We start from the raw sequence: 26,664 nt of genomic DNA, 5'->3' as shown, positions 1-26,664 counted from the left end.
TATGGGCTTCAAAACAAACTATTAAAACATATTTACAAGAGAATAACAAAGGCACTTAAACGGGATGTGTTATTTTAGAAAATATGCTCACAATGCAAAAAGTCACACAAGAATGAGTTTTCTAGCAGTCAACACCATAGCTAAAAGAAATCAAACACTGCAATAAAAAGCTGCACCATTTTTTTTTATTTTTTTTTAAATAAATAAATAATAAAGCACAGTTCTATTCTGACTGGCCTAATATTTAGAGTGACTTTCTACCAAAGCCCACAATGCATAGGTACCGGTGCATTGTTCAAGTGGATCTAGGTGTGTCTTGTCCAGTATTTAGAGTTGTGCTTTCCATGCCGACGGATTCTAATTTCTTGTTAGGCTGTCAAGTTCCTAGATCTCCATTGTGCACTGGGGGGGTCACTGTTTTCTGTGATGAGGTTAGTGGTTGCTTGGAGCAGTGGTGGGCAGCGGTGTGCAGATTATTTGCTGCCAACCCCACTGCTGGCTGCCATTCGGGTGCAAGAGTAAGGGTTGTGGGAATGTCAGCTACAGATAAACTGAGGATCCATTCATTTGAGCTGTTTGTTTCAAACCTAGTGTGCTTCAGTCCGTTATTAAAACCTTTTGGGTATCTTTGAAAACGGCACGGTCATTTGGATTATTCAGGGATGCCAATATAAATGCTTGTTAAAATTATTTGGATATTTTTGAAGAGTAGCCCATTATCTGTTCGGGGATATCATGCCCCACTACCGAGCAACATAAATCAGCTGAGGTTTGTATTTTTTGGTAGGCCATAGTATGCGAGTATAAAATGGAACAAATGAATATAGAGAGCGGTAGCTACCAGAAATCTTACTCCTTTTGTAACCAATCTACTATTAAAACAAAAACACACAGCAATTTGCTGTATCATAGAATAAATTACAAATAGTGCACTTTTTTTTGTTGGTATAATTCTGGGAAATGTAATAAACTACTGAGTAAACTAGTTTGTGACTAAATGTTATGCTGTATTTTCTTCCAAAGGATTTGTACATATGGAAATGGTTTATTTCATCAGAATAAACATTAACAATGTTGTATTATTATAAGCTTGAACAGGGCTATGCAATGATCACTTAAAATGCTTGAAATACATAAGGTTTAGAGTAAGTTGTACTGGATCTATAAACTCATTCTTCCACAAATGAAAACATATGGTAAACATTATGCAACTTACTTTCCTCTTTATAAAAATGTATGTACATACTAACACAATACAGAAAGGTATCAAATAAAATAATGCAGCATTTACGACCAGTGTAAAGCAAGCAAATAAGATTTAAGAAAAAAAAATGTCTGGGAATATCCCCTTTACCCGAGTCAGTCTAATTTCTATGCACTTACTATGGCATAAAAACAACACAACTACACCAAACCATGACCAACTATCCATGGATGGATGGGTAATACACTGAGAACTGAAGATAGACTAAGGTTCAAAGCTGACCCCAAAGTCAATCCCTAAAGCCTTTCGGAATTGATAAGACATGGGAGCAAGTAAAAAAAAAACAAAAAAAAACACCTAGTCTAAAAGTAACATCTAGAAAATTTCGATGGTGGGTAATAATGTCCTACAAGAGTAAGAAGCACTGCACACATGCAAGCTTCAATTTTTTTTTAATTATATGACTAAGATACAAGTCTTTGACATAAGTATGTCATTTCAAGTTGGCCCTGGGCTGGGAATCTGTATGTTACTATCACAATGTTAAAAATCACATTCATACAGAAGTTAAAATCTAGAAATTGATGATACATTGAAAATGATATGCATGCAGAAATAAAAGTGTAATTCAAAGTCATTTAAAGTTACTACTGTTTAACACTGCAGTAGTTTAACGACACTTGCTTGGACTTGCATGATGTCCAAACAAGGTATTTCATTGAGGGATAAAGCATTCTATATGGGTCTAATGTGACTGATGTACTACACATACTGTACACATAATATACTTAATGCATACTTGTTCATCACATTTGATTTATGCATACTAGAGTTTTCTCCCGGTCTACAGTAATAAGTACTGGATTATAACCAGATTAATGTGCCAGGTACTGTCTTGAATGACTTGAATGTGTGCTCATGACTATGGCACCACAGTTACCAAGAAATGTCTGCAGATTTAAAATGTTAAATGCTTTTAGTGCAATCTGCTGAGACTAGAGAAACAATAGCTTGTCATAACAGAGGACTTAACACTAGAAGCCCAGTGGCTGTCATTTTGGCGGTTTTTGGTTTTAAAATGTAATTTTCTCCAGTCATGTAACACATATGGGGCTGTGCGTTCGTGTACCTTTCTGTCCGTATGTATTAAATATTCTCACAAAGCATGAAATGCGGGAATGCAGAAATAAAGGGGATATATTACATTATACCTAAAAGCCCTGGGAGCAGTCACATTGATGACCACACAGAAAATAATTGTATTGTGATTATACAGAACGGCATTCTACTTTATTACTTTTATTTACTAGTCTGTGAAAGCTGGCTCCCGATGGTGGCCTGTTCAGGTGTTTTACAATGTATTGGACCTAGCAGCCACCAACTCCTGGGTACTTCACAAAGAATGCACAGAGAAGAATTTACCAAGGAGAGAATATATTTTACAGTTAGCACAGGAACTTCGCAAGAAGCATTTGGAACAGGAGGAGACTGCCAAGTGTGTACCCACAGCTGAAGCTGGCAACCCCGCTGAGAGCTGCAAGAGCCGCCAATGCCAGGTTGGCAAGTGCAATAAAAATAAAACTTTGGGCAGCAGTGCCCTGGAGAAGCGTGGAGAGGCGCATTATCTGTATTGACTGTGAACAGCCTGAGACTCAAGGTAAAGGAATACCATTTTGTCGGAAAAAAATAAATAAATAAATAAATTAGACTTTTTTTATAACTTCTTGTGCTGTGCGCTTTTGTAAAATGTTTTCTGCTAAGTTTATTTATCTGTGTTGTTCAGTTGCTTTTGCGCATCTGATAATAAACCGATTGCTGTTGAAAATTAAAAAATGTATTGCTATCATTTCAGTTTTTTATTTTTCTTAAAAATATTTCCCAACATAAAACCAATGTCACCTTACAATAATTGATTTTGAGTTTCAGTGTTTTAAAATAAAATATCAAACAGAATGAAATTTCAATGTACCATTTGTAATTCAGTAATATGAGAGAATTGGTCACGGGTCTGTATACTTTTGCGTCGGTCGGTCGGTCGGTCTGTCTGTCTGTCTGTCTGTCTGTCTGTCTGTCTGTCTGTCTGTCTGTCTGTCTGTCTGTCTGTCTGTCTGTCTGTCTGTCTGTCTGTCTGTCTGTCTGTCAAGGAGGCTGTGTGGTCCAGTGGTTATAGAAAAGGGCTTGTAACCAGGAGGTCCCCAGTTCAAATCCCACCTCAGCCACTGACTCATTGTGTGACCCTGAGCAAGTCACTTATCCTCCTTGTGCTCCGTCTTTTGGGTGAGACGTAATTGTAAGTGACTCTGCAGCTGATGCATAGTTCACACACCCTAGTCTCTGTAAGTCGCCTTGGATAAAGGCGTCTGCTAAATGAACAAATAATAATAAATAATATATATATATATATATATATATATATATATATATATATATATAATATATATATAATATGCTTCGGTTGTTCAGATGTTTATGTAACGTACTCAATAAAAAAAATTACTAATTACATCTGACTGTTTCTCCTTTCGTTATACTATTTACAGTGTTTTTAATACAGCCGTCAGAAAGACTGCTGCGGTTTCTAGGTATGAGTATAGCGCCGGTCGTTCTAGTGTTAAGAAGCAAAAGTAAAACTCCTGCAGTATGAATTAGGTCACTGAACAATACATACTGTACTACGGTAATAGTGTTGTTGTTTTTGTTTTGTTTTGTTTTTAAAAGCACACCTGGTAGAGATACAGATTCAGATTATGCAGTTTTTTTTCTTTTTTGACCTAGTGTGGTTAGGACCAGATGTGCAAATGTTACTGTAGGTTGCTTTTCTTGTCTGTTCCAAAGCAAAAGGCAAAATGAGAGAAATATTTGACTTCATTCCACAAGAGACCTATTTAATAATTTGGCGGTTGTGTAAGTAAAGGTAGCTTGGCTAACTCAACGTTGACGACATACATAACAACATGATCCTAATGAGTTGGAAAATATTGGCTTGCGACAGAATCCACCAGATGCTACCGTCATGAGAAAGCTACTGTTTTATTGAATTTCATTTTTATGAGGTAAAATTTACCCCATAAGAAATCTTGCATTAAATAGTTTTATAGTCACTTTCTGGAACATGAAATGTGCTCAGATCTAACTTTAAGAAGTCAAGTTGTGCACCTAGATTTAGAGAGCCTTCTTTGGACTGCTAAGTTTTAATTTAAGTCTGCAACCAATTTTCTCCCCCTAACACATTGTTAAATGACTACAGGAGCCATACACAACCTGCCAAGTGAAAACAATAAAGCTGTAGCAAACACCAATTTTCCAAAGCTGACTATACTCATCTGTAGATATATTTTACCACACACAGAAAGTGTCAAATAGCCAGTGATGCAAGTGGCAAAGGAATGCAGCCCCACCAAGTATTGGACTGACAATTCAAAATAATGCTGACTGATAGCCAGCAAGACAGTTGTACAGAGAGTTTCAACAGCAAAAAAGTCAGGAAAGATCACAACCCTCACAGCTAAATAGTTTTCATAAACCACTTTGCATGAGATATAGTGCAGAGGAAGCAAGCCATAAATAACCTTACATAAAAATAAGCCAGTAGAGCAGGCATCTATATAATCATTTATATATCTATATAAACATTTATACACACACACACACACACACACAGAGGAGGTCATATATAAAGGGGGGGGGGGGTAGTATGCAGTATTCTGAGAAATATTTTCCACAACACAACCAATTTCTGTGACACATGACTGGCAGCTTGGTCTCTGTATCAAGAACAGAAAGCCTCAGAATGGCAATTTTGCCGCAGGCAGGGTGCCTAATGGTGCAGACTCCTGGGGAGGTATATGACATTGTTTGTGATTTCCTGTGGGGTGGGGGGAGTGGGTGGGGGGTATGTAGGCTTAAAACTGCAGACAGACATTTCGATTTGTTTTCTTTTAATTTAAGCTTGTGTTTCAGCAGCATATCAAAAATAGGTATTAATTTTATTAATATTAATTTTACTTTAATCTTCAAAAAGGGCTATCTAGGACCTAATTTGTGTGTGCTATATGAAGCGATGTGCCAATTAGGAAGCAGTCACAACTAGCTGTGCTGGTAAAAAAAAAAAAAATCTTCCCAGCCTCACCCATTAACGACAATCATTACTCTTTGGTGCTTGCGGGCTGTGGGAAAGGTTCAGGAAATCATTTAAAAAATAAAATGAATAAAGACATTTAGGGGAAAAAAGAAGGGAGCAAAAGCAAGCGTTACCTGATGCTTTGTAGACCTCATTTAGTAAAGCTTCATTCACCCCTGGAGAGGCTCCATTTCCCATGTTATGAGTCCAGCTCTGGCAAATCGCTTGCAGCAGAAGTGTCTGAGCCCGAGTGGCCTGTATTGTGAAGTTTGGAAGTTCAAAAATACATTCTGTTATGGGAACAAAAGTCCTTTTGGTCCTAAAATAAAAGAGGAGAGAGAGAATTGTTGACTTTAGTTAAAGTTACCAAGAACAGTCTGACATTCATGTACTATGTAGATTAACATTGATATTAAAATTTAAAGTCATTAATAATAATACTGCTTATAATCTACCAAAACTCAAGATTAATGTTTTTCTGATTATATGGAAACCAGAGGAGTATATCGCTACTACTGCATAATACACCTGCTATGAAACTACAGTATGCACTTTGTAAAATCCACACTGCAGTTTGTTCTATGGGTTTCAGTCTGTAAAGCTATCCAATCCATTACCATTTTATTCCTCTGGGAACAAAGAGAACTGCAGTTCTGAAACAGACATTGTTTAATGTAGATTTAATCTTTCCTATGTGTTTTGGGATATAAACATCTTCTGGTAAGTAAATAGCTCAGCCATTAGTCAGAGTTAGACTTTGTTTTTCAATCAGCTCATCTTTAAACACAAAGCAATATATTCTTCTTTATGGCATTTTCTAGGTACCTCATTTAACTCTAAATCATTTAAGTCCAAACAAGTTAATTCCAACCAGAAAATAAAAAAAATGTCATGCTAAATGCCAAGGTAGATATAAAAATAAGATACCTATGGATATATGTGCTGCCAAATTTAGGCCAAAAAAGGAAAATAACAGTCACTGCAAAAAAGAATAGAATATTTTTCCTGTGGGTTAAACTCTGCCATGTATTTTAATTGTGTTGACATTCCCCAGTTTAATATAATATAACTAAGCATTGCTTTGGTTTGTGCCAAGGCTTTGACTTAACAAATTGTGGTATGCAGACCACCCTGTGTTGGATAGGCATGAGTAGGCACCACAACTGTTGTAGAAGTTTGGAACTGTGAAATGGTGGGAGTTAAGACCTTAATTGTGAAAGGTCCCCCTGGTAATGGTCTCAATGCCTGTCTGGGGACCAAGGATCTGGCACAGACAGGTACTGGTTTTTTATTATTCATTTAGGAATCCTGCACAGGTGCACTACAAAAGTAAAAAGATTGAAAACAATTTACGTAACTGTTTCTAGCTAATCAAGCTTAGCTTCTTTAAGCGGCAGTCATGGCCGCAAGGAATGGCAATTTTGTCTACTTTTTAAACACCTGTAACTTAAGAACCATTAGGAAAGAAGTAGTTACTGCTACTAAAACCAGCATGCTAAACATCTGCAAGACACACAAAAAAAGGCTGAAAACTAGCAGGTCATACATTATTCTCCTGGGAAAAATAATTCCTAATATAACTAGCAGAACAAGCAGCTTATTAAAACTAAACTTGGAAACGTTCCAGTGCAAATTCAGGAAAGGGAGAACTGGCAGGTTGCTGCTTTGTACTTCTGTGGACAAAAATAAATGTGTCTTAATTAAATGGTGCTTAAACATATTACGCTCCGGTTGAAGTGTAAAACTGGTATAAAAAAAATAAAATAAATGGCATTAGGGTTGGCTGAGACTAGCTATTTCTTCAAATCAAATAAAAAAAAAGATCAATTTGTCTTGCTCAAATGATGCCTAAAACCAAATACACACACACACACACACACACACACACACAAGCTGACAGTGCATGCAAAATCCAGTTAACTGTGTTCAGGATTTGCCATGTTCAGACTTCATGAACAGCCACTCATTCTTTTAAAATCAACACCTTGCTATGATTGAAAGAATATAGCAGGGAGCAGCTGGCTGTAATGGTTTACACAGTGTCCCAGAATGCAAGGCTGGAACCTAAAGACTGTTTCCAAAATGTTCATTTTCATTATTACTCATACCCTGTACAGTACAAAATGATTTGTTCATTTTTTCCAAAATATCCCAAGTCATAACCAGCTACAACAGCACATTAGGCCCACTGCTGAGGTGTTTGATTGCTGTTTGTTTTACAGACTGTTGAAAATCACAGGTGTTCTTTTAACATCAATAAAACACTAAAGCCAATTACTAATGCATGTTTCACACACTTCACAAAGGCAAGTTCCTTTTCCTAGTTTTGTGAATAAGCTCAGTCCCTACAAGTTAATTATTTTATGAAATACTTACGGTATATGTACTACCCTTATATAATAATAATAATAATAATAATAATAATAATAATAATAATAATAATATATATATATATATATATATATATATATATATATATATATATATATATATATATATATACACACACACATACACACAATATATTAATATGTTTACAATTCAGCCTCAAAAAACACAATTTTTATATGGAATACATTGGGCCTTTATAAAAGACTATTTACAATGGTCTTTACACCAATATGCAATTCCCTCCATTTTTTGTTTAAGTAAAGTAAACAAGTTGTCCTAAAAGGTGTTTGTTAGCCGTTATGTAATTTGAACAGTTATTTTTCTACCACAATTTTTTTTTGCAAATTGCATTTTAGTGTAAGGCCAATAAAATCTGGTCCAATATGTGTTGCCAGACTGATCATTCAGTTTGTTTTTTTGTAAATGGAACAAGGTCTAGTCTAAAGTTAGTGTTATTAATACAAAAACATTTGGACATTACAAGGTTAAATTATAATTATATAATAACATAAAGTGGCTCTAATTTCAGGTTCATGCCAGGTTCATGCAAAAAAAAACAAACAACAACAAAACTCCTGACATCAAATCAAATTTAATTTAGTTTATAACCACGAAAAATAACTTTGAATTTATTTTCAACGCCACAGACCACTAAATTGATCAAAGAAAAATACAGCAGACCTGTTAACTACAGTCTTGTCCCTAAATATTTTTTTCCATCTAAAGTAAGACACTGGAACTATTATTATTTATGCAGTATGTAGTATTAGTAGGGTTATCCGTTTTCAAAGTTACTTAGTGCTGAGTACCGTTAATAACAACAACAAAAAGAATTTGATACATTTGCAGTTTATTACCAAAAAACCTGTGTTTAATTTCATCAACTAATCTGGAACAGTATTTAGCAAAAACAAAAATATGGTACATTTAAAAAGTAGAATTTCTACTTCTATTTATGCAGCAATTAGAGTTTCAAGCATGGATACATTTTACATTTATAAAACATAACACTGGTATGTACTAATTAAATCACAATAGCATCTATTAAGGTCTGTCTTGACATTAAGGTTGCAGGTGCAAATGACCCCTTTCAAATAAATTCAAAAATCAATCTTGGTTTATCCAAACTGCTAAGGTAAATTCTCACCCCTTTACAGTTTTCAGCCTTCAAAAGCTAATTGTTACTTGTGTACTGTTTCATTTAAAAAACTAAATTGTTACAGTTTTGGTATTACAAAACATAAAACCCTCTAAATAATCCCGAAGCCTCAAACTATGAAGTATGTCACTGATTCTTGGCTTCAACATGGCCATGTTCTCTGACACCATTTCAAATACTTACTGTAATTTTTTTTTATGTCAATTAATTTTTAAAGTTGCAGAAACAGTTGAAAACTGTATGTCAGTGTATCTCCCAAAATGCTGCATCTGTCACAATAGAACAACATATTTAACGATAGAATAAATGAAGCAAGTAAAACATTGACCTTAACAAATGTTTTAGACAAACCCGGCTTTGATGCACTATATTATTAACAGCAACTTTTATTTGCCTCAGCACTTAACACTAATTTGCCAAAGACAGACTGTTCCTTATATTTCAACACAGAACTAGAGCTACAGGAAACCCTTATGAAAACATAGCTGCTGCAGGAGATGTTGGCACAAGACAGGCTTTCTTAAAAACTGTGAAATCGTACTTAAAGAATTGTGTTCATATTTCATGTTGCGAAAGACAAAAACAAAGGCAGACAGTCATTTCAAGGCTGAGTGACAGACAATCGCCAAACATCTGCTTAACACTTGAAATCTCTGGTTAAAAGTAGCACTTTATTCCCTTCCACCTGCTTACATGCCAGGAATTGTTTCATCAATCCATTAAAAAAAAAAGATGGGTTTTAATTTTAAAAAACACTTTAGAAGATGCAACGAGCAAAACAGCTCAGGAGGAGAGTGACGGCTGGTGAAGTTCTAGAAAGTTTATCATTTCTCAAGTGCTGATGTACCACGTTAGCTGAAAGCCAGTGAGATCTATTCAATTGATCTAGACGATGGCATCATTTAAAATTACTAAAATAGACCCTTCCCTGGTGATTTTTTATAGATATAAATTTACAAACGGGATTTGCTTGGACTGTTAGATGTTTGTTTTTATACCCTTAATACACACATTTTAATTATTATAGTGCCGATATTTAAATCTGTTGCTCTTTAGAACCCAGTGTCCCTCATCAGCAGTTTAAAAGTCTATAGGAGCTTAAGGATACAACAGAAACATCTTGAGTTGGAGAATCAACACAGCAGAAACAGTAATTTACACTATGTAAGGGTAATTTACACTATGTAAGCAAGTTTCTCGTAGTAAAAGCATAGCAAAGTGAAATAAAGCCTAGTGAAAGCATGGTAAAGCATAGGTAAGCATTATAAGTGCCAGAGAGGTATGAGAAAGGACATTAAAAGACCATGGCAAAGCATGGTAAACTATTGTAAATGCATAGTATAACCACAGGAAAACTGTAAAATTACGTGATAAAAAGATTTTTTTGTCAAGAATGAAAAATAATACATGAGTACAATCTATTGAATTATGGAAGTTTAACAGCTTCAGCAGTGGACATTTGGGACAGGTTTCAACTGACACACCAGAATATTTCAAATGATTTACATCTCTTTTACATGATTAGTCCTTTATAAAACTGCCAGTCCTTAGTCCCAGTTTAACTCTTTGAGCTGCAAAACCAAACTTTAAAGACTGTTTGGTTCCATATGCGTGCCAGCAACATATTTACAACAAATCTGACTTGCCAAAGAAAACACAGGCCTAGCTCTCTGATGCTAGAACAAAAACCTCTGAGGTTTGTCTACGGATCTTGAACCTCTCATTAAGTTAGACAATAATATGTGCCAACAGGTATAAAGAAAGTTTCAGACGAAACACACACATCTGTGTAAACAGTGAATAATAGCAGAAAGACGCAGATGGAAATCGTGCTTGAAAAAAATCTTCAAACCACCAATTTTAATATCTAACATATTTCAAGCTAATTCCAAAGTATTTTTAAGTAGGATGCATCTCACAAAAATGTCTTGGTTGGCATTTAAGAATACTATAAAATAACCGTTTGTTTTTTGTCTATCTACACATTATTAATGGCTTAATTAACTATTTATATCATCTACTACAGACAACAAATGCTGTTCTTTTTGTCACACCAGATTATCATATTTTAAAGTACAAGAAATGTAACCAATTCAGTACAATCTACATGTAACTTTACTCACATAATAACCCCATGGCAGCTAAGAGTTAATAAAAGGTAAGAGTCGTCAATAAGCCTTTTTGTGTTAAAACGTTCTGCAAACTACAGTATAGATGTTTTAGAGACAGTGTCACTGATGTTTCACAGAAGAAAACTGGAACTCTACTTCAGAAAAAAACATTCCCAGCTGGATACATGATGGCTTATACTTTTCTTCACACAAAAATATTAACCCAACAAAAAGCCCCAAGAGACTAACTGGCTAGCTAAAGTTCATAAAAACATTCATAAAAGACCACTATGTTAAATTATGGCCTGCTATACACAACGTTCTTTAGTAGGGTTAATATAATAGCATATGTTACTGTCAGGTGCTTCACATGGGAACCATTGACTAAATATGTAAGGCTCTGAACAATGCAGGTGGCTAATTTTTAAAGATGCTAATTTTAACTGCAATAGCAGGTTTGAACAGACTCGCTGCATGATTTCTATGAAGTTCATGGTTCATATGCTGACTTTGATTAAATGTAAGTAGTGTTTGATGCATTTCAGCTGTAGTTTTATTCACTTCAACCCCAAGTTCATTTAATAGGATTTCTCCTCTCATGTGCTGAGCACTTAGTTATTGAGGGGGTTGTTTCTAGTTAGCTTAGATAATTTACTTGCTGAAGTTTTCATGCTGAAGTTAAGCATTTTTTAGAGCTGATAATGCTTATGGCAAATGGTCGTCTAGCTTTCGAATGGAGTGGCATAAGAACATGTTTAAAGTTTAAAGTTTTTGAAGCATCCAACATCTGGAAACTGAAGAAACTTTATTCTGTTGACATAAGTATTTAGTAAAAATAGGGCAAGCTTAATGCTAGCAAATGGATTTAAGGTAGTGCATTTATAAGAGTCTATTAAATTAGGACTGATTGGCGTTATTTTGTAAGTCTCATTGTGCATGTATGGACAACATTTTTGCATTAACAAGAATTTTAGGACAGAGACCATTTAAAAAAAAGAAAAAAAATATATATTAGTAAAAAAAGCCCCTGACATAAGTCGATGCTGCTATACAGATATATACTGTGAGCTGTAGATGCAGTGTAAAGTACAGATGCAAAAGACAGGGCATTGGCATGGTTGCAGGATATTTAACTTGGGACAGCTTAAAGAGCAAGCAGCTTCAAAATACATTGCCTTCTTTTTTTTTTGTTGTTTGCAAAGTTTATATTGCAATTGCTCAAATACATTATATATATTCTTTTTTTGTATTTTTCGTATTTTTTCTGTGTTATAGTGCTTTGACTATGAGTTGCCTGCCATAGACATATATAATGGTGGCTAGATGAGTCGGTGTGTTTTTGCATCATTACAGTTCAATACAGTATGTGTGCCAGCGCCCTCTAGTACACAGCAGTGTATTGCCAGAAACACATAAGGAAATCTGATACAGATCACTACATGGCGCTGACTTACTTTTATGAAGACACTTTGGCTGACTCTAGCCTACATTACATAATGTATATCTGTGGAGGGCAACTAGACCTGAAGAGCTGCTCCTGCACTCAAGTGAAAGCACCTTAACACAGACTTACCAAAAAATAGTAAGAAAAAGAACACAGTATCTGAGTAATTACAATAAGAACCACTCATAATCACTGAAAAACAGAATACAAAAAGTAAGGGAACAGTAAGAAGAAAATTGCATGTGAAGTTATTTCCTCTTTAACTATGAAGTTAAGAAATTGCAGTTCACACATTAAAGTTCACACTGTTGTTTTCGATATTTTGTGTATATTTTTAAATCATAGCATTTTAATTGTATTTATTCTAAAACGACTGTATATGAGCAAACTGAAGGCAGAGGGAGTGATTTCTATGTGAGTAGCTGTGTTGTATTCCTTTTTTTTTACTTTACACACTCTTTCCACTTTCCTACAATTCTGTGTATTCTTCTCTATGTAGACTGTAATATAACATACAAACAGCACATTCCAGCTGCTACATTTTTAGAACTGATATTTACAAAGTATTTATAAACGTTTACTAAAGCAACACAAATTTAAATGCTACCACCTGGTGGTGTATCTATTTCATTCCATATGCAGTTGTCATTTCAAGCAAAACATGCTTTTAGGTTCAGGAAAAAAATTGTACAAAAATTTCCATCAAACCAGTTCACCATTCTTCAAATACCACACTGTCTGGTACCACGTACTGACTTTTTCAGAAATAACATTCCACGAGTGGATTGAATTTGGAAAATATTAACAATGCTCTTCCCTAAGATCAACACATGTATAAAAATGGAACCAAAATTAAAATCCTGTTTGCAAATAGTTTGCGATCTTGTCTGGGTACCCACAGCGTGTAGTGCATTGGCTACCCACAGCGTGGAGTGCTACCGTGGAATTATGGAGGGTCTATCCTGCCTCATCGCACTTCAGAAACCTCCACTGGTCAAGCACCGTGAGTCCAGGCAGAAACTTTCCGGACTAGGCCCTTGTCTCCAGGGTTCAGCAGCTTGGTAACATTTCTCTTAGCTTCAGCGAGTGAAAAGATCCAATTGGTTTGCCAATGGAAACAGAGGTTGCCCCCCTGATCTCTAGTCCTGATTGGTTTAAGCAGTGAGCCAATCTTCAAATTTGTCATTTCAAACTGAGTGTAAAACAAGAGTGAAAATGATTTTGAAACAGTAAGGCTTGAGACACAGCCTTTACAAAAAGAAAGAATCAAAAGAATCTGATTTCTGTCAAAAATGGAATTGCATAAAGATGTATTGTTACAAATGGAGTACACCAGCTGCTGTGACCTTGTTTGTTTCTAAGACCAAGGTTTTAAAGGAAGATACTGATTAGTAGTAGAGGAAATCAGCACTGATAACTGCTTGTCATCATGTACCTTATGTACAAGTCAAGGGAACATGCATGTTGAAAGACAGAACCTTACTATATAGCTTGATAAGGGTTACATATAAACTAATTGAGCATCTTTAATGTGTCCATTCAATCTTTTACATATATGCTTTCTAAGTGATATAAGGTACTGGTTTGAACTGTATGTTCAAGAGGTGTATATGTGCATAAATGAATATAATGGCATACCAGATGTTGATTCTAGGACACTCAGTTTGAACACAAGAACCTTTCACCTCAAACATTTATCCTGTTTTTTTTTTTTTTTTATCTAATAAATACAGGAGTTTCTGTAAGAATCAGTTATAAATACAAAAATGTGAGGGTGTAACATTTTTCAAACAGAATAAGGGAGCAATCGATTTATTCAGACATACTATTACCACATTTCTTGGTGACAAAATAATATAGCCATCTACAACAACATCATCGTAGTTAATGGTGTCTTAATTGGTTCAAATAAAGGGCCAAATCAAGAAGCATTATGCAATATTAACATCTGTTTACATTCAGTACTGAAGCAGAGCACTTTTCTTACCAGTATATAGGTAGCCTGAGCAGTTTTCCATAGAGGGCAGTGCTGAAAGAAGGAACTAGTGGAGTTAAGGGGAGGAATGATCCTTCACTATCCAAGGAGGTCAGTCCTGCCTGGAAACCAAATATCTGCAACAAAAAAAGGCGATCACAATGTGTGTGGGAAGGCAGCTTTAATAAACACAGGATGAAACATGTCAGCTCCAATTTTCTTTACAGTGGCTGCACACTAAACAGTTGCCAGTACCTCAACCCACCACCCAGACTGTCAAATGTCTGTCAATACTGCCAGACACTTCCCACAGCCCATCACACTCACAGCTTATCTACAAAACTGCCACTGTGATTATCAAAAGGCTTGGCAGCAGAACTGCTGTTAAAACCAATACAATGAACAATATGTAGCCCTTCAATCTAGCCTCTATTAAACTAGGTACATCAATGTTGTCTTTTTATCTGTAACTGATTTGCATTTTCAGAAAATGCATTCATATCACTCAAACATTCTTAATAAATGTAAATTCACAAAGTGTCATTTCTATTTTATAGTATATTCTGATATACATAACTTATCTTATTTTTGGGGTGATTTTATTTTTTAAGTTCACTAGAGCTTTGAATAAAATTCTTCTACCTTATTTGAAAAACACGTTTTTTAAAAGTTTTTAGTTCCTTGCTAAACAATAATTATTGGTAAACAGCTTAAATAATACATAATTGCAGCATGTGACAGGAAGAGATATGAGACAGAATGATTTACAGTTCGATAATGGGGGACTGCGTACAATTATATTGCTTTGACAAGATAACACTAGATGGGGTTTTTATTTAGCCCACAAGCAAACCATTGCAAACATATCCTGAATAGGTATGGGTTAACTGAGGCCAAACATTTAGGATATTAGCAACGTTTAGGATATTTAGGATATTAGACAGTATTAGCAAAGTTTACTAATACAGACTGATTTCTTACTTCATGGGCCCCAAGAAGAAAATGAGGGTCTAGATTAAAAATAAAACCAGTCCATAATTCCTGCTAATGTCAGATGTAGAGGAGTATACTACTATTATACTTGAATCAAGAAACTTTGGCATTACCTGTGAAATAACATTGCATGCAGGTGTTTTTTTTAGACTAATCTTGGTTTTTCAGGTCAAAACATAATCAAAATAGCTTTTTCAGCTAACACCATATACCTCTGTTGCAATCCAATTACTGTCAGTGTATATGTATGTTTGCAAAAAACTTTGTTAATGCATCAGTTAGGGTTGATATTGAAATGACAAAAAGTAGGGAAATGCGATGTTAGGGTTTTTAACCGTAACTCTGCATTCCCTCCCACCCCCTTACAAGCAGTGGAAGAGGCAAGGCAACACAAGCAACCACAGACAGCCGTTAAGACGAACAACATACAACTCTTTGCAGATAACACAAGAGACATCCATCTGCACTGCATAAGGACATATATTTTCAGAATGCATGTGTGTGCAATCTGCCAACATAGTCCTAAAGCACTGGAGAATACAGAACATACTGGTATTACAGCATAAACGCATACAGGCCAACTGTGATGGTGAGGCCATCCCTCCCATTAAACTGTATTCTGTTGTTCATCCAGTATGACACTGAAAAACTCTTGGTTGATCCATGTTATTGGTGCTGCCCTCTCAAACTGACATGACACAGCACATTCCACTCACCCATGTAAACACAGTTTCATAACAGTGTACTTCATTGTGACAGAAATACAATGATTCTTGGTTGTAAATCTCCCTCCCGACCTGTGAGCGTGAGAAGAGAGTTCCTTGGACGGGCTGGCCTGATAGTTCTTTCCCAGGGTTCAAGGGAAGTCGGCCAGCCAGGAAGGGGGCGAGACTCGTTGCAATAACGCATTGACCTGGAAGGAAAACGACGTGGCAGCCGCAGATTGGAAAGGCGGTTGCACTCGTTTACCAAGGGGTCATGGGTGACAGCATAAAAGGGGACGGAGAATCGTAATCTGCTCCTTCGCATTGGTTTTGTGTGTATGAACCGAGGACTGTGAGAGACCCCGTAACCACTGTTTCAGTATTGTGAGTGTTTTGTTAGTTTGTCTTTGTGTAATTCGTCTTGTTTATGAACCACTAGACGGCTAACACGATTCCGGAGCTGTCGCCGAGGGCCAGCACTAGCCGGAACGACACTGCACTACTGTCACAAAATAAACTGTATCACCCACCACGAGCACTACTGCACTCACCCAGGACTGGTGACCGTGTCGGTATTACTGTGGGGCATACGTATTGTTTATTGTTTAGGGTTTAAAATGCCCATTATTGTCTACCCCGCGCAGTACGCATTGTTGTGTATTGCCGGGGGATTGTTATTATTGATCACCAGACCTGGATAAAAATAAAGCGCACTTTTCTAAACTGGATTACAAGGCGCTGTCTGTTTAATTGCTGCATGGCATCACTCCTGCTCCTGTTCCCACTCAGCCACTTTGCCACACTCATACACTCACATTTTTGCAGGTGACAAAATCACTGTCATACATCTGTTGCATGAGTGTCCTGCTCTTAAAGTGCTCCCATTCCCCCTATCCATGTTACTATGAATGCTAATACCAGCCCATCACCCTTCCTCTCTTGCAAAAGACTGTATTATGCCATTGAACATCTGCAATTCCATACAACAGAAAGCTATGGTAGGACATAGATTCATATTACAGCACTATTGGTTGTCCTTCGGTGTCTCACGATTTACCATACATATACCCCCCTCCCCCCCAACCAACAAAGACGCACATCAAAAATGTGGATGCCACACTAGACATTGATCATGGCAGTGGAATTCATAAAGGTACAGTGTGATGTTGGTGCCACTATTATGCATCTGTCTCCTATTAGACCTGCATATGCAGTGCCCAGGTACACATGACCCCCCAAAACATTGGCATGGCAGTAGACCTCATACCCCTAGTGGACCATGATGATGGATGTCTCGTGTTATCTGCAGAGTTGTATGTTGTTCGTCTTAACTGATGATGGCTGTCTGTGGTTGCTTGTGTTGCCTTGCCTCTTCCACTGCTTGTAAGGGGGTGGGAGGGAATGCAGAGTTAGGGTTAAATACCCTAACATCGCATTTCCCTACTTTTGTCGTTTTAATATCAACACTAACTGATGTATTAACAAAGTTTTTTGCAAAGAATTTCCTTCCTTTTTAAGAAAATATTTATAGCTAGAAAGCCTGTATATTCTATTATAAGCACAAAAAGTTAAAGTGGCTATATTTGTAAACTTGATTAAACATGTTGCAGATGTACATATTTTAAACACTGTCACAAGTTTATATATAATACACATGATCTTAGCCCCACCTCCACCCGTGATAGTGCTACAATTTACTGGGCCCTGGTGCAAGACTGTAAAGAGAGACACACACGCACGCACGCACACACGCACGCACCTGCAGCACAACCTAAACCTTTTGAAAATGAATACATCAGCAGCAAAATTTGAAATCGGTCAAAAACTTATTATTTTTCATCAAAACATATTCTAACGTTATTTTAAGATGACTGTAAACAAGACAGTAATCAATCAAGTAACAGTATATCCAAACATTTTAATAAATCAGTCGTGTAGCAAGATGAATCAATTTGATTAATAACTGGATTTAGTTAATATTGAAACATATTAATAGGTTCAAATTAGTCACAAAATGTATTAAAACATATTTATCATAGGCATCAATTGGATTTTTAAATTAATGTTTTCAAGTACAAAAGTTAGTACGAAAACGTTTCTATAAAACAAAAACACATGTGCATGTCAAAATCTAGCCCACAGTACAAATGCATTCGTTACAACTCATAAGCGAAAACATCAATCTAACAAATTAATATACCAAAAGCATGTATTTTTTATTTTTTTTTTTAAATACTGAATTTTGACCATCTGTTAGTAATATTGAAAGTTGATGAAATTTTGTGAGAGAGATGGTACAGCTACGGCCACAATTTTTGCAGAATTTCTTTTTTTTTTATTTTGGATTGAGACAATTTAAAATAAATAAATAAATAAATAAAATAATAAATAAATAAAGCCTAGATGAACATAATGTTTTATTTAAGCAGAACAGCTGCTTTTTTCGTGAGAACAATTCCTATTCTGTCAGACGAGAAAATAAAACAAACACATTTCCCACTCACAAAATGAAAAGGTAACGTTACAGTCAATCTTATGGAGTCCCATTTATATCAGGCATGTCATGGTTTACTAAAGATATATGATTTTCAGGCAGTTTCAATTAGTTTTGGGTTTTTTTTTTTTTTTTACCCACAGCTGAAGCTGGTAACCCCGCTGAGAGCCGCAAGAGACGCCAATGCCAGGTTGGCAAGTGCAATAAAAATAAAACTTCAGACAGCTGTGCAGAAAGGTGGCGTGGAGAAGCGCATTATCTGTGTTGATTGTGAACAGCCTTAGACTCAAGGTAAAGGAATACCATTTTGTAGAAAAAAATAAATAAATAAAAAAAATAAAATCAGACTTTTCTTTATAACTTGTTGTGATGCTGCGCTTCTGTAAAAAGTTTTCTTCCAAGTTTATTTATCTGTGTTGTTCGGTTGCTTTTGTGCATCTGATAATAAACCGATTGCTGTTGAAAAGTTATAAATGTATTGCTATCATTTCAGTTTTATACATATGTATGTTATAAACTGATGTCTGTTCAGATGTTTATTTATTTACATTTTCTTGTTTTGATTTGTAAAATAAATGTTCATACATATATATATATATATATATATATATATATATATATATATATATATATATATATATATATATGTGTGTGTGTTCGTGTGAGTCAGCACAGGGGTGGTAGCGAGCTGAGCCTAAAAATAATTGGACATTCTAAATTGGGAGAAAATAATAAAAAATAATTGGCGACGACTACATTAAAATAAATAAAAACACCTACAAATCCCATACCCGCTAATTTCACTGATTTATCAGTGCGATGGATACCCATTTACAGTCAGTTTAAAAACTTGTCAAACCAAGATAAGGAAAATAACAAATTATTTTCATGTGATTGTAGTTTCAAAAGAAAACCGCACTGAACAAAATTCAGATATAACAATCTTATTATTATTATTTAGATGTTTCCAGTACTGAAAAAGTCTACAGATCTAAAGGGACTAAATGTATGTGTACTATATAGTATTTAAATACGTATCATGCACTTAAAACTTTAATATATGTGATTTTTTTTTTTTTTTTTTTTTTTTAAATCATTACCCGGAAAAAATCTGGGTACCTGGGTATTTTTTCACAGCGGGTACCCAATTCCGGATTTTCTACCCGTGCCGACCTCTAAAACATATATGTTGTTATACTTATAAATTGCATGTATGCACAAGCAAGCTTTAATATGTGTTATTAAACAAGGACTCGCTCCAGCTGTGAAAACAACCTCTGTATCCACAGCTGCTATTTGACGGAATTGCAAGCAGATTGATTCCAATAATTCTGACTATGAAGTCGGATATTTAGACAGTGTGAACATGTTTGCTCTTCATTTTAATAATTTTAAAAAAAAAACGCCAGCGGTAGATGTTGCTGAGGATTAAATGGCTCTTGTGTAATATTTAATTTACTTACACTTTATCCACAGGATGCTAAGGATTTTAAAATACTACTGAATACATACTAAAACCAAAATCATTGCTTATTCTGCAGACATCGGTCTTAAATGAAATTACTCAGATTAACCGTATAGAGTATCACATTATTATACCATAAGGCTTCTTCAGTTTTTTTTTTCTTGGTTTAAACAAAGGTTGTGCAGGCCGCCTAGTTTATTAACATGACAAAAATGTTGTTTCTGTATGTATTAATATACATGTTTAAGGGAAAATACCAATATTTGTTTTAGTTATCAAGATGGTATGTAGGTTTATAAATTTCCAGTGCCCTGCTTCAGATCAGCCAGTGGCCCCTGCTGAGAACGTAGAGATTACAATTAGCATAGGCATCCATAGTAGTGCCAGCCACCTCAGCCACCTCCTGTGACAAGTAGTTGTCTTGCTACTGATTGTGGGATCACTAGCAATTATCTGTTATTTCCCCCCAACCGCCACTATCACCCTCAAAGAGGAAAGCGACCCCCCTACAGTGAATCAGGCACATGTTAGCTTGGATATGGATCTGTCTGACAGGCAAGAGCCGAGAGTTAGCCTCATATTGACCTTCTGATACAGACAGTCAAAAGGCTTGGCAAACAACAAAAAAACAACAACACTTGCTCAAACAGACAGCCACAGCATCCTTGTGTTTCAGTAGAAGAATGCTAGATGCTATATTTCAATGTTTTGTGATGTATAATTCATACAATCTTCTTGTCAATACTAAGGAGGCTGTGTGGTCCAGTGGTTAAAGAAAAGGGCTTGTAACCAGGAGGTCCCCGGTTCATATCCCACCTCAGCCACTGACTCATTGTGTGACTCTGAGCAAGTCACTTAACCTCCTTGTGCTCCGTCTTTCGGGCGAGACGTAATTGTAAGTGACACTGCAGCTGATGCATAGTTCACACACCCTAGTGTAAGTCCCCTTGGATAAAGGCGTCTGCTAAATAAACAAATAATAATAATAATAAGTTCCATTACAAAGTGTGGTTTATGTACAAAGGTACTTACATTGTACTTGCATGTTAGTACAACATATTTAACAAACACTACATAACTCTTTCAGGACCAAATAACTTCATATTAAGAACCCAAGGATAACTCGCTCACTATTTGAGTTTACAGATTCTGCCGAGTAAAAGCCCAGGAGGCTTAAAGTTGTCATTAAGGCAAAAGTGTGGGTGGGGGGGTGGCGTTGATTCAGGCAGGGGCGAAATTACAGGCATTATTGCCGAGGGAGCATTTTTAACATTACATAGGTAGATTATGTTTACAATTAGGCATGCTTAAAATTCAAAAGTAGAGTACAGCACACAGTCATGATGAAAAGTCAAGAAGTGCAGTTAACATATTTAATGACTGGTGGAATACAATTCAAAGCTGCTGCAATATGTCCACTGTTTGTCATTTCAAATCTTTTTTCAAAACAAACATTAAACTTTAAAGCTCCAGTGTCCAGTGCAAAACCACATCATGAAAAACACTAAAATATATAAACGTGAATTTTTCGGTCCACTAAAATAAAAGGCTTTATATAATCTCTGCAAGTAAGAAATTGCAGTGTCCAGTGTGAAAAACACAACACAAAATAATAAATTAACATCCAAAGTAGCACTATAGTATTAAAATGTTCAATACAAAAATGGTGCCTGAGTTACAAGCTCTTGCAGTGTTTTAAAAAAAAAAAAATCTAAAATATGGACTGTAGCGTAACAGGAAAGCGTAATCAATCAGACTGCAGAGTTTGTATCATCTGATTCGAACAGCCGCACTCCACCTCTTTGTTATCAGAACCAAAGATAACCCTAACACTAACCCTGAATCACTCCATACACAGAGCAACTACTTCTAGCAGTTTATTTTATTCACGTGAGTCACAATGTTCCCCTCAGGCATTATTTGCGCATGTTTATTAAAAACCGGAAATTAATGGTGAAAATTTGACTTTCAGCTAAAAGTTGGTTGTTGACTAGGCAGAATCCGGTTATAAAAATAACGTAGGTCTGCAGTGTTGAAAGTGTTAAGATGGACTCAAATTTGCAGTCCATGCAATTGACATTGTGGATGGTTTGACATATTTATTATTTATGCCATATCTTTCTACCCAGATTGGCTCATAACATAATATGGAAAAGGGGATAAAAAGATTATTTATTTTTTAACTAACTAAAAAAGTATCAGAACATTAACTATAATTGAATCAACTTACACCGTAATTACTGCTACTTAGTAAGAAGTGTGGCTAATAATTTATGCAAATGTTTAAAACAAACACATTAAGTTAGTTAAAAAAAAAAATCTTTTTGTACAATTTGCCTTTAAAAGAACACTGCCAGTTACAATGGGTTACCAGAAAATGCATCAGATAAGATGTTGCCATTCAGAAACTAGGACTGTTTACCTTAAGGTAGCAGTGTGCGTAGCAGTGATGAAGGAGGTTATCAGATGGCTGGCTGAGGCTGCTGACAGTATTGACGAGCTGATCAGCATACATTGGCACAGAGTGCTCCAGGTTGACCTTGTCAACTTGTATTCGGAGGGCAGGCAGGGGTCGCAGTGGTTGAAAAGCAGGAGCGTTCACAGGGGACGAGAAATTCTAGAAGATGGAAAAAAGGTTGTTATGCTTAGTTATTTTTATTATATCATAGAAAGCCAGAATGACCATATTGACTGTGCTACATGTTAGCGGATCAGATTTACTAAGACAAAGAAAGAAAGGAAGGTGTTGCACCATGACACTAAAAAACTTCCCAGCATGGTATAGTTGTAATATTCTGGCAACATTTAACAGTTTAACAACACATGGCCTTATGTTTTTATCAAATACATTGTATTGCACTATAACATATTTTACACCTAGCAAAATATTAAATTATCATTTTCAGTGTTATTAAGTGTGCTCAGATTATTTAGGTCTTCCTTAACTCCCAAGGATGCCCAACAGTATGTCTTAATGTCTTCTACTTGTGTTAACATGTATTTGCATGCACCTCAATGCAGCATGCAGTTATTGTTACTTAAATGTGGACCTTTTGGCCTAAGATGACTGGCAGCAGGCAGTCCAGGAGGTTGAATTCAGCCATGGGGATCGTGATAGTGATGTTCAATACAGTAACACAAGTGAGCCGAGTTGGGATGAACTCTTCTAAAGCAGCCACCTCCTCCGGACTTGGTAACATCCTTTTATCATCCACGGTATCTGTACAAATACAAATTGAAACAAAAGCTTAACAACAGATATACCCAACGATAGTTCAGTTAAATGTAGATAGTGGTTAGTTCAAACCAAACCTCAAGGAGTTTTTACAAGGTCAAATAAAGTAAAAACAATCAAAACTCAATGATGTTCACCTGCAATGAGAGAGTAAAGGATCTGTCACGTGCATTCCTGGAACACATTTTTACAAAAGTAAAAGTAAGCTGTATTTTGGAACGCTCAGAATGCATCTCCACACTGTACTTTATTTGTAAACTGTCCTTAAGAGCTCTTTACAGCAGCAGAAGTGTGTTAATATTACCCATACTTTACTCCTGCTACAGAAGAATTACTTTTTTAAGCAACTGCCTGGAACATTATTCCAGCTGTCTCCCAGATTGTTATTTTTAAGTAGTCGGTTTGTGTAAGAGTGTTTGCTGTGTGTACCTCTGATCCAAAAGAAATTGGTATTAAAAGTGCTTGTGGGAATATAAGAAACAATAGATGGGCTTTGTAGAACTTCTAAAACTTGTATTCATGTGGATTCATTACAGATGTTTTAAATAATTGTGGCCAGCGGAAGTTTGGGTTTAATCAAAATTTATATGACTTTATTCATACGACTGTTTAACCCTAATACCACATTCAAGTAAATATTAGAAGTTTTTATGCATAATACCATTAAAGCAGACTTTGCAGCTTCAGCTGCCTAGCCAAAACTCATGCACAGTATATTCTGTTACACTTCATAATTCATTCAAAGACATCAAATAGTTCTACTTTTTTCAAGTTTTGTTAAAGCATTTTAACAGACATCTCACACCAAGGGTTGTGAAAAAATAACACATTTCAATTGATTGAAATCTTTAGAGAACTTCAATGAAATGCACCTGTTTATATAAATGTGTTGAGCACATTCTATTCACATGGCAGGTGAGAGACAGTTCATTTAGAACTTTTCATGTGCTTTTGGTTATATGCTTCCATCACATTGGAAAACTTGCACCAAAGGTTCTTCTCTTGAACAAAAATTGGGGTTGTATTCATTCCCCCGACCTATGCAGCCCCGTGGTTAAAATGTGTTAAGATGACTGGTGCTGCAGATGCAGGCTCAGGTGTTTTGAATCAGTATAATAACAAACATAAGGTACAAACCTGGATTTGGTTTGCTGTAAGATTCATATTCATGTTCCAATGAACATGCTACAATTTTCAGTATTCTGTGGACAGCACTACTATTAAAACAAATATCCAGGGGACCAACAACAAGACGCTTCACAGACATCTCCTGGACAATGGGCGGCTCTTCTTCTTTGCTTATGGAGGAGTATTCTTGCTGACTTCCTGAAACTAATAATAATAATACATGCTGTGATTCCAGAATAAGTATGACATTCTGAAATATTCAAACTCACTCAAAAAAGAGACAGCCTGGTGTTATTTATGTTAGTAAAAACAAATGATTATTAAAAAGAAAAAAAAATAGCAGAGCTTCAAATCAGTTTTATGATGTGGAATTGTGACAGGGTACCCCCGCCCCTGGGTGTATTTGGTTTATTTTGTATAGTTTGGGTTATGTAGCATGGGGTGAGTTAAAGTGTATATTGGTATTTGGGCATGGGGAATGCAAAAATTAGTTCACATGCAGACCGTGCCTGGACTCAATTCAATGATTAATAAGCAAATCGAGTCCCGGCACAGCTGTTGATAAAAGGAGCACAAATTTCTCACTCGGGATTTGTGTGTTCGTAGTGGAGAACGGGAGAGAGACGGGAGAAAGAAAGAAAAATAACAACAATTGCTACTCGTGCTGGAAGGACCAGCACGATACTTGTTTGGGGTTTGTCCACTGTTTTGTTTGTCTATTTATTTTGGCCAACGTTCCGTGTTTTGTTTAAGCTCACAGTACTGTGTCTGTATTTCCTGGTCTGACATCGCCCTTCAGCCATCCTTTCCACAGGAATGATAATATATTTGTTTATCACTTTAAGCATAGTTTTACATCTGTATGCAGGGCAAGACAAATCATTTCACCCTGTGGTCCAAACTGTGGCAAATGGCTGTGGAGCGAAAAGAGGATTTATCTCAGCTCTGCCTGCACTGTCTCAGTCATAAATGTCTTCTCAAGGCTTCTCACATTCACCCTGGTGACTTGTGTTATCTTTTAAACCTTCAGCATTTTCCATCACTTTATTGTCTGTGGGTTACAACCTGTGGACATGCATGACATCAGCAGGCACTGAATGAGTCTGAAACTGGACAAAACCTGAGTCCACAAAAAAAGTGAAACATTAACCATTTGAATTTTCAAGTGGTCATACAAAAAAGCAGAAATTGCTTCGCAGTTACCAAACAAATCAAGTTAAATTCAGTGAATGATAATACTTTCTTTTTGTTACCCTGGGTCAATAGACAAATAAAAACCACAGCAAGCCTCAGACAAAAGACAAGCGCAAACACAACTTTTGTATTATGCAGGAATACAAGAAAAAGGTTAATGAATAAAAACCTATTCTAGTGTGATAATTAAAAAACGAAACATGAGAGTTTTTATTAAATCAATTTAAAGTTCTTAAAAGTAGCTACACTTGATCATCCCCTGCGATGATGGTATGAATTACTTTAAAATGTTTAGTGCTCAATAGTAACAGTCTCTTTCACAAAGAAATGGTGCTAATTGTATTTATGTATTAAGACCTTGTTAAATGTGTCCAAATTACAGAACAGATGAATATCTTTAAAAACAATTCTCTCATTTGTTTAAATAACCGATCATTTAATAAAATTAAAAAAAACACCAACCAGCTACAGTACTGTCCTCTACTCTTCTATGGTATATCATAACATTTGCCTGGTTTTCTATGTGCCAAATTTTGTATTTTCCTTTTTCTTTCTTTTTGGGGTTCAAATTACTATTTGATTTTTAAAATTAAAAGTCCTTTGGTCAATTTCACTTCCTTTTCCAAGTTTTACTGCATTTCACTGGGACAGATTAATGGTAATATTAAACATATGGTAGTGGTAATGGGAAATAAAGACTTCAAGAATCAACATAAGCTAGTATTTAAAGAATTATGCATATCTAGAATTCACCCACAACACAAAAGGCCATTATTCTAACTCAACACCCATAAGTAATAAAGAAAGCTTCAAAAGTTCAAATTACGTACACAGTACCTAAAGTTTAAGTTAGTCCAGTGGCAAAGTCAACCAATTTGTTTTGATGTTATACGATAGTCTCACCAATAAAGGATAGTACTGACTGCAAGGCATTCCTATCACAACTTTAAATTAGTGCTGTTGAAGAGGTGAGATGTGCTTGGTACACTATCTCAAAATCTAAATTAGCCTGACAGCTGAGATTGACAGTATCTGTTTGAGAATTTT

General features: G+C 35.8%; 1 protein-coding gene across 5 annotated transcripts in view; it reads right to left on the bottom strand.

Moving 5' to 3' along the window:
• The window catches only part of LOC117394303 (intermembrane lipid transfer protein VPS13B-like), a 370,657-nt gene that overhangs the window by 286,709 nt on the left and 57,284 nt on the right, over positions 1 to 26,664 (bottom strand). For all 5 annotated transcript variants that reach the window (XM_059012617.1, XM_059012618.1, XM_059012619.1 and 2 more), the window contains exons 13-17: positions 24,433 to 24,627; positions 23,111 to 23,280; positions 22,483 to 22,677; positions 14,417 to 14,541; positions 5,459 to 5,643 (exon numbers count right to left, since the gene is read on the bottom strand). In XM_059012617.1, the coding sequence (XP_058868600.1) occupies positions 5,459 to 5,643; positions 14,417 to 14,541; positions 22,483 to 22,677; positions 23,111 to 23,280; positions 24,433 to 24,627 (870 nt within the window). The remainder of the gene's footprint in view (positions 1 to 5,458; positions 5,644 to 14,416; positions 14,542 to 22,482; positions 22,678 to 23,110; positions 23,281 to 24,432; positions 24,628 to 26,664) is intronic.

Source organism: Acipenser ruthenus, chromosome 3, assembly GCF_902713425.1.
Source record: "Acipenser ruthenus chromosome 3, fAciRut3.2 maternal haplotype, whole genome shotgun sequence".
NCBI lineage: Eukaryota > Metazoa > Chordata > Actinopteri > Acipenseriformes > Acipenseridae > Acipenser > Acipenser ruthenus.
This window is presented reverse-complemented; position numbering and strand designations above follow the sequence as displayed.